At 45.3% G+C, this 13,932-nt stretch overlaps 1 protein-coding gene across 1 annotated transcript in view; it reads right to left on the bottom strand.

Moving 5' to 3' along the window:
* Window positions 1-10,091: 10,091 nt before the first annotated feature.
* LOC144132380 (uncharacterized) overlaps window positions 10,092-13,932 on the bottom strand; it is a 50,171-nt gene continuing 46,330 nt past the window's right edge. The window contains exons 5-6 of the mRNA XM_077664737.1: window positions 12,599-12,673; window positions 10,092-10,624 (exon numbers count right to left, since the gene is read on the bottom strand). Coding sequence (XP_077520863.1) covers window positions 10,174-10,624; window positions 12,599-12,673 — 526 coding nt within the window. The 3' untranslated portion in view covers window positions 10,092-10,173. The remainder of the gene's footprint in view (window positions 10,625-12,598; window positions 12,674-13,932) is intronic.

Raw genomic sequence — 13,932 nt, forward strand, 5'->3', positions numbered from 1 at the left:
ATTGATATATTCTACAAGAACTTTTCGCCAATAGAGAACGACTGAGAACGATCACGACAGGACGATCGCTGCAATTTTTTATCAGGAAGGAAAGTGCCCAGTATAGGAGAAACAATGTGAGGAAGTACGGAATTTTGAGCCAGTTGGTGTTTATATATAATAAAAGAGCTTGTCGCCGCCAGGCAGAGAACGACAGAGAACGATCACTATAGGAATAACTACGATCACTTAAGTTTAGGCCATTTGGTGTTGATACGTTATACACGAACTTACCACCGCGCTTGCAAGACTGAAACGACGACAGAGAACAATCACGACAGGACGAGCGCTGCATTCTTTAACACAAAGGAAAGCGCCCAGTGTAATGAAATACTTTTCAGAAGTACTGAAGTTTAGGACAGTTGGTATTGAGACATAAAACAATAATTTGTCGCAGCTCGCACACTGAGAACGATCACTACAAGACGAGCGCTCAATTTTTTTAACAAAGGAAAGCGCCCAGTGTACAAGAAATACTGTGCAGAAGTTTAGTTTGGGCCAGTTGGTATTGATAAATAATACACTAAGTTATCGCCGCTCGAACAAAACGGTGACGACGACAGAGAACGAACGGAATAGGACGAGTGCTACATTTTTTAACAGAAAGGAAATCGCCCAGTGTAGAAGAAAACTGTGCAGAAGTACAGTAGTTTGGGCCAGTTGGTGTTGATACATAATACACAAACTCATCGCCGCGCGAGCAAGACGGGGTCGACGACAGGGAACTATCACGACAGGACGAGCGCCGCTTTTCGTGACTTTTCGTCGCAGCACTGGTTGTGTCGTGATCATTCTGTGCCGTTGTCGCCTTCTTCTTCGCGCTGCTACAAGTTTTTCTTTTATGTATCGACATCAACTGGCCCAAATATCAGCACATCTTTTCAGTAGAGACAAAGCAAAAAAACGGTCTCACGAAAAAAAAAGAGGAGGCGAAACAATCTGCTTAAGCTTCGTCTTAATGGTGTAACTAAGGAGCATTAATAAAAAGCTAATGTCCGTATAAGAGGAATTGTTCATTATTTACATTAATAGCTCCCTGAGATTGCGGGCGACGCCCCTGGCACATTGGAGCAGTGGTTGAGCGATACGCCACTGCTCTGCGCGGGCACGTGGTTCCACCGGAGGGGCTTGTGAGTGAAAAATGCCTGTAAAGTTGTTTTCTGTGTCTCGGCATGTTTGTGCAGCCAGGGGCTTCAGTAAATTGTCTAGAAACTCGTACAGAAAAAAAGTGCGATTTTATTCAATTTTCAAGCTAGACTAGCTGCTTTCGAGACATGCGATAGCAGAGAGGGGAGTAGGAAACGCAGCGTATTTTGGTTTCCTTGTTATGTCCTTCTGTCTGAGTGGCGGAAAACATTAGTTAGATTCTATTACTTGTCAACAGTGTTCTTGCTTTAAACAATATTTTTCGCAATTCTTTTCATCTAGAATTTGAACACTACTCAACGGTCAAATACTGACGTTTGGAAACAATAAAAATAACTATTTTTGGCCTCCCTCTAGGCTGCGTATAAAATGCGCTTCGAGATCCGCTTCTGCTTTCACATGTGCATCAGATTGAACGAAGCCAATCTAAGTGAGTGAATGCGTTGGTGCCCTCCATGTAGTTTATTTTTTATTTTTATTTACACGTATTGTCAGTTAATTTGGGATTTTAATCGAAATGACATTACGCACGAAGTCCACGATTGCGACCTGCAAATATGACCCGAGTCATTTCCAAAAATTTGGTCTGGGCCACCCCCGAAATTGTGGCCACCCCGGAAAAATTTTAAGTTGTCTCAATGATATTGCGTCGTTACATCACCACTTAAAGCCACAGCAAGTTCGCACGTCACACACAGGTTTAAGCGGAGTTTGACCCCGGCCAATTTTTGTTCAAAAAATTTGATACTACGCTTGGCCATGGTGTGCTCTAGTTTACATGCTGGGCATGCTAATTAGATGGGTCTGAATTTAGTGGGTTCGTTTTTGCGTCGAGATTTGTGTACCGTAATAGCTTTAGTGCTTTTCTATTCTTCGGTAGAGTGCACGTGGATATGATCTATTACACGGTATGCACAAGAATTTAGCAATCTGTCACATCTGCGAATTACGTTGCCAGGGCCGGGTGCTTTCTTTGCGTCTAGGGTAGGCAAATGATTAAACGCAGCTATTTCACTTAGTCTTATCGGCGCAAAAGGCATTTCATACAAAGGCCTTTTGAGAACAATGTCACCATCATCAACGCTATAGTGATTTGAAGTAATTATTCATGGCTTTAGCTTCATTTATATATTAAATTTGACAACTTAGGCCCCTGTTCTGTTGACCGTCCCCAGATGGAGAAATGTGAAGCTTGGCGGCGGAGTGCTCGATAATGTGGGGCCATGGCACTGGCCCAGAGTATATTGAACAGGGAAGAAATCCAAGGATCTCATCGCTGCTCGGAGGGCATATTCAAGATGGTGAGGGCGGTCAGTTTAGGGTAGGGCGCGGGAACAGTAAATACAGGTGGTGGCACTATCGACCGAGATAGAGCGTCTGCTTCAGAATGCTTGCGGCCTGAGCGGTACACGACACGGATGTCCAAGGCCGAGACATCCCGACGGATCCTTGAGAGAAAGGAGCCAGCGAAGATCGTGGTGGTCTGTAACTACGTCGAAGGTGGGGCTTCCAAGTGTGGGCAGAACTTCGTGATTGCTACACGATTACTGAACACCTTTTTTCAGTAACGGAGCAGTTGGAGTCCGCGTTAGTAAGAGCACGGCGGCCATAGGTGACCACGTATTCGTAAAAGCCGGGATTCCGCTGCGCGAGGACTGCACCAAGGCCGACACCAGTGGAATCCGTGTTGAGGTCTGTGCAAGCATCGGGATCGTAATGACGAAGTATGGGCGGTGAATTCAAAATGTGGCGGAGCGTCGCGAAGGCGCCGTCGCAGGCGGGTCGGTGTCCAAGAGGAGAGGTTCGTGTGGCCATTCAAGAGCTGTGTAAGGGGGCTATGAATGTAGCTAAATTCCGGAGAAAATGTCGAAAATGGAAGCAGAGGCCCACAACGCAGCGTAGTTTTGTTAGAGAAGTCGGTTTCGGGAAGTTAGAAAACGCTCGCAGCTTGTCAGGGTACAGTTGAATTTCATGTTCGCACGATGTGGCCGAGGATAGTGTGCGCGTGCTGGCACCCAAGTGACATTTTTTTCAGGTTGAGTCAGAGGCCTGCGCGTGTAAGGCAGGTCAAAACCTGACGGACTCGACTGAGATGTGTGGGAAAATCGTGGCGGAAGACGACGATGTCGGCCGAATAACCGAAACAGATATTCCATTTGAGGGCGCGCAGCACATTTTCTGTCATTTTTTAGAACGTCTCTGGGGCGTTGAGAGGCTGAATGGCATAACGTCGAATTCGTAGAGCCCGTACGGAGTGGCGGATGCCGTCTTCGCGCGATCAGCTGCGGCCATGGGAACCTACCAATACCCGGAGAGTAAGTCAAGAGAGGAAAAGAATTCTGCACCTTGCAAACAGTCTAACGCACCATCAACGCCCGGGAGTGAATACATAACCCGACGCGTGATGTTTTTGAGGCGGCAATAGTCCACGCAGGAACGAATGAACCCATGGATTTTCTTCGGACGGACAATAGGGACGATCAGAGACTGCCAGAACCATGAACAACACCGCGGTGGAGCATGACGTCGACTTGTTCAGTGACGACGAGGCGCTCTGCAGGTGACACACGGTATGAGCGGTTGTGAAGAGCTGGGCGAGGGCCGGTGTCGATGTGGTGGGGGACGATCGTTGTACGACCGAAGGGAGTGGACGGCGTATCGGTGGAGCAGCGGAAATGGCGCAGCAGGTCAAGGAGCTGCTCGCGACGGTGCGGCTTGAGGTCGCTGTCAACAGAACGGTTGAAGACACCACGCTAAAGCGGACCGGAAGCCACGCGAGTAGGGGTCAAGGCACCAACATGGCAAGCAGGCGAATGTGCGAAAGCGTCAATGCCGAAGAGTAGGTTCAATGGCTCAATACGGCTAGCGCAGTTTGCACGAAGCAATGTGACGGGAGACGAGAGAGTAGTGGCCATCAGATGTGTGCTGGTACCACTGCGCAGGTCAAGTATGGCGAAGAACCGCCGTACGTGGCGGCTGCGGGAAACTACGTCGGAAGGGAAAAACAAAACAGTAGCACCAGTGAGAGAAGGCGCAGAGAGACGAACGAGACAGCTGCGACGGGTGGGATACTGATGTCCTTGGCGACGAGGAGTTGAGTAGGAGCACAAGGACTCGTCTCGTCAAGAGAGCTAGCGAATGGCAGAGCGCACGTCACGGAGAGTTCGACCTCCGGAAGGCTGCATTCAATCAGGGCATGGTGATGGGACCGAAAATCCCTGCCGAGAATGCCTTCACAAGAACAAGTGTCGAGGACGATGAATTCAATAAAATACATAACGATGGCTATTATAACTCCAGCGGTGCAGACACCTGTCGGCTGCACCTGCTGTGCGTTGGCGGTACGCAGCGACAGGCCGGAAAGAGGCGACGTCACCTTGCAAAGAAAGAGACAGAGTTCTTGATTAATAACAAATACGGCGGCAACAGTGTCTACGAGGGCACGCGCCGAAACACCTTCAGCAAAAACGGCGATAACATTCTCGGGGAACATAGGACTCTGACGTTCAGAGAAGTACGCAGTTCGTGCCTCGGGAACTAAGACGGTTAGTTTCCCAGCTCGGCAGAGGGAGGTTGGCGGCGCATGGGAGAAATGAAGCGGCGACGAGGGAAAGGTCAGCGGCCTGACGAGCAGGCATCAGTAGCAGGCCTGATGTGATGAAAGGCCTGATGAGCAGAAGACTCTGGCGGCGGCCACGGCGAAACTCAAAACTGAGGTCCCAAATAGGACATCGCAGGAGGTGGAGGGACGGAGAGCTGTAGGCGACGTCGGAAACGGAGCGCGACGTGTCCTGGTATGCCTTAGCCAGACGGGGTTTAGGGCCATATATTAATGAACAGCAAATCAGGAGCCACTCTAGCTGCAGAGTGCATGTGGTAGTGTTACTGTACGATCTTCATTAGCCAGGTTTGTTCCGCGAGGATAAATAATGACTAAGGCGATAAACTGTAAACCAATTTTTATTTCAAAAACCTGTCCACTAGATGCACCTTTTGCATTTTATGGACGGGTATCAAGTAAAAACTCGAGGTCCATTTTTGTACAAGCAGGATAATGTGCACCAATTATTGCTGCGATACAAGCTATCGCATCAAATCTTTTTCTATGACCAAAACATATTTTTGAAGTTTCCTAGTTTAAATAACATATACGAATTTATAAGCAGCTATTTAATTCGCTATGTTTGTGGTGTGAAATACTTGTAAAATACCACTAGAGGATACGGTTTGATCACAACTTGTTTTATGCTTCTGAAAATGTTTAATATGCTTCAAGAAACAGGCAAGGGAAGAGAAAAGGGGGGCTCGTTACGACATACATGATGGAAGCTAACAGTCATCAAAACCATGAAGCATAGATGAATTTTTGTTTTTAATTTGTGGTTTTCTATAATGAGATATTAATAGGGTAAGTACTCATTTTTTAAAGATGATTGGTTAGGAAGAAGAAAAAATAACCACATACCACCGTGGAATATTGTTTTTGTGTTTTTCAATCAATTATGCTCAAAAATAAATAAAAATAAGCTTAAGTATAACGCGATGATCTTAACGGGTTAATGTCCTAGGAATACACTCTATAGGGCAAGTGCGTGCATGGTTTTGAAAAAAGACGATGCGCTAAACAGACAACACAGGTGGAAGACATACTAAACAAGGAGAGTCACCAGTGTACGAGAGACATCACGGCTAATGTCCATATATGCAGAACTCGTTAATCTTTTCTTTACATACATAAATTCCTGGGAGTCATACAGCTTGTGGCACAGTGGTGCAGCAGTTAGGCGATGCACCACTGCCCTGCAGTGGCAAGTGCTGGCATCGGTGGGAGTTCCCGAGCAACCTCTCGCGAGCAATCATTACTTTAATTGCCACCTGCCACGCTGCTCAGTTTGGCCACAATCCGTTCGTCAAGTTGCAATACACCACAAGATCACGTGATCTCGGTGGCCTACCTAGGTTGCCTGAGCGGCGGGTTGCTCTGGCCGCTCCCGCTGCCAGGCTTCAAACGGTCGCGACTCCGATGACGCCGGCTCTGGACAAGTTTTTCCAACATGTGGGTTCTAATACTCGCGTTAAAGGAAACAAGAACACCTACACAATACCTTTTACGTATCCATGCTAGGGAGGTTACAGAATCGAATAAGCCGACAGATTTTAGGCTTGCACGCTTGGACCTTTTGTTGCGCATTGTGAATTCTTCGCAAAACTAAATTTGGCGCTCATGATTGCACGCGTCGAGCAGTTTCCCTTTCCTAACCCTGATGCGAACTTGCAAGCCTTTAAGCAGGAGGCGAGTGCGTGCCTTTCCCCATTCTTATATCATTGCTGCTTGGTTGATATAAGAAATTATTTGTGAGGGAAAAATTTAAACAACCTTGGTTATTTTGCCAAAGTACCGAGGTCCACGATTATTTCTGTACTCATGCAGAGTTGGCGCTTTTTTTTTATCATTTCTCCGCACATTGCAGAATTGGCAGTGTAAGAGAGAGCCGACGGGCTCCCTGCTCCTTTTCACTGGTGACAGACACCGTGACAATTAGCGATCAGTGCTTCATCGGTAGTAATTTATTTAGGAGTTTTGGTGAAGGATGTTCGGCGCAGCTTGCTGACATCTGGTGATTATTACGATCGTCCCCACTGCTGCAGGAGGGGAGCGGTTGTGCAAATTGGTGAGATCACTGCAACGCCACCGCAACCGCAGTGAGAAGGGGACGAACCAGGATAGCAACTTGGAGGAGGAAAACGCTTAGAAAGTTGGTGCCTTGATGTCCTAAACAGAGAACCTTTTTATCGAGCTGCTCTTGGGCTTCATGTAACGGCCTCGAGACATTCATGGAAGTAGTAATGGCCTAATATATTAGGAGTGTTCGTTAACGTACTTAAAGGTAGTGCACGTTTAACTAATTCAGACTGCCCAGAAGATTAGGACAGAGAGCTGTTTTGCAATCATGGAGCATATTTACAATAAATATTCCCTTTTAGCAAGAACAACCTAGTATCTATAAACTGGAGCTTATATTCTTCAGAGATTTCCTTCCAACGAGTAAATTACTGACGATAGCAGGAAACAAAACGTCACGGAGCTTAAGAACCTTCATGAGACACTGAACGAAATCTCAGCATTAAGCTAGTTATCATTAACGAATCGTGAAGCGTCTAAAAACTGAATACGAGCTTGTTCGGTCTTATGTCAACCTTTGCGAGCAAGGGATCACTTCATAAGGCCGGAGGACAGAAATCTGGGCAGATCCTTTTCGACAACGAGTGCAGAGAAAAAATTAAACGACATGCACTCAAGGAATTTCAATGTTTTCTTTCCTACAGAGCTTTCGAAACTATCACTCCTTTTCTATTCAATGCCTTCCTTACCCGCTCTGTACCACCATCCGTCATATGGGAAATAGTTATACAGGTTATTCAGGCTAATAGAAAGAGCGGTCACGCCTATAAGGAATTCGCTTGACATCTCGCGCCCTTTAAAAATAAACGGATCATCCAAACTAGAAACAGGCCATCATTCAAGGACTTCAAGTGCTTTTCCTGAGCTTCAAGGTCTATCTTAAGCGAGCTCCAAGTGCACTGCCTTTGTTGCAGCTGTAAGGTCTTCCTTCAGGGAGATCAAGTGGTTTTCCGGTCCTGCAGCTGTAAGTTCTTCATTCAGGGAGTTCTAGTGGTTTTGCGGTCCTGCAGCTGTAAGGGATTCATTATTAGAGTTCATGTGCATTAGCCTGTGTTGCAGCTGTAAGGTATTCATTCTCGTACTTAAAGTACTTTGTCGGTGCTGCAGCTGTAATGTCTGCTTTCTGGGAGTTCATGTGCATTGCCTGTGTTGTAGCTGTTAGGTCTTGATTCAGAGACTTCAAGTGCTGCTGTTGTCCTGCAGCTGTAAGGTCTTCATTAATGGAGTTCATGTGCCTTACCTTAGTTCCAGCCGTTAAGTATTCATTCATGAACTACAAGTGACTTGACCATGCTGCAGCTATAACAGATTACTCACTTTTTGTCGCGTGGCACTTTGCCCAGAATTCACCGTAGTACGCAGTTACTCAGTGTGGACCACTTATACCACCACAATACTTGGCAATCGTCCTTCGCTTAGGCTCCATAGACCACTTGATTTTTGCAAGGTTTGTTAGCTAATCACCCTGCCCGTTCTCTGCGCTCTAGCTCTCATGCGCTAGGGTCCCCTCTGCCACTACGGGATTGCCAGTTATTTGTTAAGTTCACTCTACATAAGCTGATGTTTTTGCTTACGTTAAATTAAATTTTAATGCCATAAGCTTGCACAAATGCTCGCCCGTACAGTCATCTACAAACATGTCTCGAGCATAGGAAGAAAGCACAAAGGATTACACTTCGTCGTGTAGAAGTGATCCGGGGCTTGAAAGAAGACCGTGTCATGCATGCACGTCCCATTTAATCGTGTTTATCTCCTCATGCCTCTATTTGCAAAATCGGGTCTGCAGATCAGTGGCGATTGTCACTAATAAACAATAGAGCGCGCTGTCCCAGCCATTGTTACAAGTGTAGGGAAAACTCCCCACGGTAAAAGCCATTTATTTGTCGTTCTCTGAAGGCTTCATCAAAATTAGTATATTTTCGCCGCATTCACCCAAAAGTAATTTTAGTTTTCGTTTTCTCCCGCTCTCTGACTGACAGGTGAAAAGGGGCACGGTGTATCCGCTATTATATTAATTCTATGGTCGTACAAGCAACTCGTATCACTGTAGTGCAGAGGGAAGGAATTTATCTGCAATATTCAATTCAGTTCAATTCAATTCCATTTATTTTACAGAACATTCTGGCGGCTGCCTGGACTAAAAGCTGTAGGTATATAGCTTGACGAGGCCCAGGCAGCCGTTACAAGGCATAGAAGCAGACTTTGTTGAGAACATTTCCATACACACACAAAAAAACGAACACATAGTCAGGTTACAGTTTTCACAAAAAACAGGACAGCCAGAAAGCACAAAATCATCAATAAATTACAATAGGGAAATACAGAAAACATTTACATAAGATACAAGGGAGCAGCTGTACTTGGGCGCGAATTATACGTCAGGAATTATTTTTGAAGAAATAATTCACGCAATGCTTTCTTAGTAGGGTTATTTATGTCTTTATATCTATTTAAAATTACTGGAAGATTGTGCTGTAGTGCTTGGAACTTATAGTCAGTGCGAAAATGGGGAACTAACCAAGTGTCTGTGTTGCGAGTATTAACTGTGTGATCGTTCTGTTTCAGTAGCGCAGTGCCTTCTATCATAGACCTAAAAGATGACGACAGATGAAATGAAAGCAATATTCGGAATTCATACATACTTTGAATTTTTAACACACTGAATGTTTCAAACGCTTGCTGTGTGCGGCTTAGGTAATCAAAATTGGCAATGTGACGTATAGCTTTCTTTTGCCGAAGGTAAATTTTTTCTAGGTTGGTCTTAGTTGTTGTCAACCAGACTAATGAGCAATAGCTTATTTGCGAGACAAATAATGCATTATATATTTGTAGCTTTATTTTACGAGGAAGGAACGCGCGCCAACGAGCAATTGCACCTGTTACCAACGAGAGGTTTTTTATTATCTTCTCAACATGCGAATCCCATGTAAGGTGTGAAGAAAATGCTACACCTAGTATGGTGTGTTAGTGAACAACTTCAATTTCTTCACCACCACAAATGATCTTTTTTTCTAGACGAAAATTTTTGTTTCTTGCACAAAACGAATTTACTTGAAACCATTTGTCGCATACTACGTTTCTTTGGCCGCATAGAGGGGGGTACAGACCATTGCTTTTCAACACAACGCTCGTGTCCCTTTGAGTGTGTCCAAACTATGTTGCAATTTGTTCGGTGCGACCGAGGTACAAACAAGTTGAGCAGTGATTCACTCTCCCCTTCCAAAAAGGTTCAATAATGGTACTTTATTTAAACAAGGAATATTTTCTTTTCTTCTCTAACTTGATTTCTTTTAAAAAAATGTTTTTCAGGATATAACGCAATCCGAGTTATTTCTTCTAGCCATTTCTTCTTGCATACGCCGCATTGTTTGTTCGTGCGCTGCCGCGCTTTGTGCCATGGAGCTATTCATCGCCTGGAGCGTTTGGGCTTGCCTAATGTCCTGCGCCGCCATCGCAGCCTGCATCTTTTGGATGGTATCTGCATGCATTTTGTTTGTATTGGCCATCTGTTCGCCCATTTGCTTCATGTGGTCGCGGTGCCACTGTGCTTGCTCGGTCATATGCTCGTTCATCGTCGTTAGCGTTTTGTCGAATGTCTTCGTTGTCATCTGCATCTGTTCTTTCATGGCGTCCAGAGTACCCTTTTGCATAGTGGCTAGTGTCGTGACGAGTTCTCTGGTCTTGTCACCCTCGTATTTCATCAGCTCGGCGGTTCTTTGAGAGTCCATCTGATGCATGGCAAGCATCATCTGCATCCTGAAAGACCAACGCAGCGCATGAAAGGACAGTGCAGTGAGATAAATTTTCTGTAACAAGCAGGCTGTAACAAGAGATTATATTATGTACCGGTGCTATTAGTCAAATGAAAAAAAGATGCCATTTTCAAGCATAATAAACTTTTGACAAAATAGGGTCCAAGTCTTCGAAGCAAGTGCATTCATATTAAACCAAAAACCAAACGCAAATGTGTTGGAGGAAACTGCTGCAAAAATTGCAATCTGACTGATCTGCCGCAGAAGCACCTGCAGTTTCCGAAGGCTACTGTGTGCTTGCTCCTCGCCCCACTTGTTCGTCTTGCTCAGCAAGCTAAAACGCACAAACTCTCCTCTTACCTCTGTGGGATGCTCGCCCTATGGCGTCATGTATATTGAGAATGCTTTAAAAGATTGCTGCTTTTAGTTTCACTAAGGTGAGCTTCAACGTGTACTGTCATTAAGATAAACTGTGCAGCGTGTACAAACTATGGGCAAAATAATTTCTACAAAAACCTAGGCCAATTCTGAGACACTGAAGCTCCATGTTATAATGTTTCACTCCAATACATTTACGAATTAGTGTGTGTCATCAATATCTAACGCTGTTTGCCCGCAACCACCAAAAATGTACAGTGACTTGAAGCCACCTTGGAGTTGGACGTGCGGAACACAGCATAATGCATGGCCAGATAGACAGACTGTTTGACTACACAATTTTTATAAGTTGGCTTTTCGAGTTAGGGGAGCACTTTTTCCCCATTGCTTTTTCAGCGCTGCAGCACATCAGAATACAACTAAGACGTGCTAACTAGCAGGCTGGTTTACTAGTAGTGGATAATTAACTACCTGGTCCGAATGCTGCCGCGGCCTTTTATTACGGGAACCACTTCAGGACTAGCCACACTGAAAAAATTATGTGGACGCAAAAGTCACGTTAACAATGGACAGCGTTCCTGCTACTTATTTTTCTGTCTCTGTCAATTCTTTCCCACACACACGTTTGTCGCTGTCAGCGTATCTTTATTCGCACACACATAATTATACGCCGAGTGAGTGCGCCCTTAAACTTTTTCACCTGCTCGTCCCTCCCTTTCCCAGTTGCGCACTCCTTCCTTGCTTTTTTTGTTTTGAATTTTCGTGCCATGGTCGCGCGTCCTTCTTACGTCATCACCCTTTCGACCAATTAGATACTTTTGTCATTAACGCGGGAGGAGAAATTGCTTGATGCGAAGTGTCACAGTGGTCCGGTCGAAATTGAAATGTATTTTGCCTGCTGTACCATAACAGCTCCCCGCCACGGAGGCCCCGTTGGTCACAACCCTGTGGGAGGTTGCTTCTTGGCGCGGTGGGCAGGCTGCCAGGACGCCATGAGGAGACGTTACTTTTCGACACCATCGTCTTGCTGAGCGCTCAGCTAATTTTGTGAGTAACGCGGGACGCGAAATCACGGTGTGAATGCGAATGGTGTCGGATTAAAAGCGAGAATTTTATCATTCCAGCGGTCTGTACATCCAGGCATGTTGGGAAAGCCGAAACGCCAGAACTAGTGCGCCCATTATCACCTGGCGATGTGAATTTTAGCTGCTGACATAAAGAAGGCTTAACGTAGAGCAAAATGATAAAAACTAACTGAAAAGCACGTCAGCTAAATCATCCAGACTGAAACAGCCAGCACCGTGCTTTAGAAATATCACGTATCTGTCGTTTTGGCCAGTTTTTTTATAAAGGCTATGCTACATGCTCTCCATCTCTGTACGATTTTTTTTATGGCTCTCACGTGTACTTTTTAGCCTAGTTTTTTTCTATTTCCTTCATGTACGGTCAAAGTTTTTACAGCTCCTCCTAGTTCCGTACAATAATTTGGCCTTTGGCGCCTAGCATTTTGTTCAAATGAATTAGATTGTGTAGTGCCCTTTTGATGACATTGGCCCTGCATGCTTTTGTAAAATGGGGTTTTCACTCGTCGTGTACTTACATGTCGGCCGCAGTGATATTTCCCGCAGTGGCGACACTTTGAGCGGCAGCTTCTGTTGTGCACGCGACTGTGCCACTGTAGAGAAAGCAATTAAATGTCACAGGTTAGCTTCGCTAGTGGATAAGCAAGTTTTGTTCTTAGAAGGAATGAGTACTGTGAAGTCACGTTTGGTGACAGAAATCCTGCTTTATTTGTCTTTCTTGATCCGGCTCTCTGTTGACCAGGCTTTCAAGCTTTACGGCTGAACTACGTCTCCGCATCGCCAACAGCAATAACTCGGTGTCGTCGTTTTGCGGCACATTGGCGACTTTCCTTTCTTGTAAGTCCCTGGCAACTTCAATCGTTCTTGGGACGCCTTCCTCACGATACGTGGGCGTTAAGAACGTCCCATTATATCTGCTGGTCATAATACGTCACTAGTCGTCGTGGCGCTGCTACAAACTCAAGCTCAAGCGTGTTTGCCGGACCGCATTAGTCCTGGATAGTGTGGTATGTGGGCATTTACTTCCCGTGCGCTACACAAGGAGTACGTGGCACGCCGCAGTGGATGGCACCGAGAGGGACAACGCTGTTTTTAAACGGAAATTTTTCGGCCTCTCGTGTTCAACCAGATCATGCTGCTTCAAGCAAGGGAATTAGGGGTTTCCAGCAATGGTGGAAGGAAAAGCTGGCAGAAAAAAGCAAACATACAGCAAAAATAAATTATAATGGAACGTTGCCCTGAAATACAGAAAGGCCCATTTAAAGCTGAAATACAATAGAAGCGGGTTACAGGTTTTGTCAAGTGGTAACTAATTTGAGGTTTTATTTATTTATTTAGTAATACTACGAGCCTTGGCATGTCCACAGACGAAGTGGATTTACAGGGGCATTCAATATGTTTGCCACTTTGTACAGGGTATTAACACATCAGTGTATACGTAAGTAAACGCATAATACCGCTCAGGTTTTAAAAGACCTAACACAAACTTCCTCCTTGCGACAGAACTGAAAAAAATCCTATTTCAGTGAAAAAGCTAGACACAAAATTGCTATCAACAACATCGCGTGGCAAGAAATTTGAAATCACGATGAACGATGGTAAATGAACAACTTGCGATCTATCTGTCGAGGAGAGAAGGTTCCGAAAGGAATTTATCTAATGCAGGAGGGCCTTGTACTATCTTGGACGACCATAGGCACTGCTGGATATCCATCTTATTTTGTATAGCTTTCGGCCAGGTTATCAACGCGTTTAGCGGGGTGCTCGTCTGCTTTAGCGACGCGTTTGTCTATTTTCTCGAGTTCGCACTCGATGGATTAGCTTCGCCGAAAGGGATAAGCCGTGCGCATTC

Source organism: Amblyomma americanum, chromosome 5 (assembly GCF_052857255.1).
Source record: "Amblyomma americanum isolate KBUSLIRL-KWMA chromosome 5, ASM5285725v1, whole genome shotgun sequence".
NCBI classification, from domain to species: domain Eukaryota; kingdom Metazoa; phylum Arthropoda; class Arachnida; order Ixodida; family Ixodidae; genus Amblyomma; species Amblyomma americanum.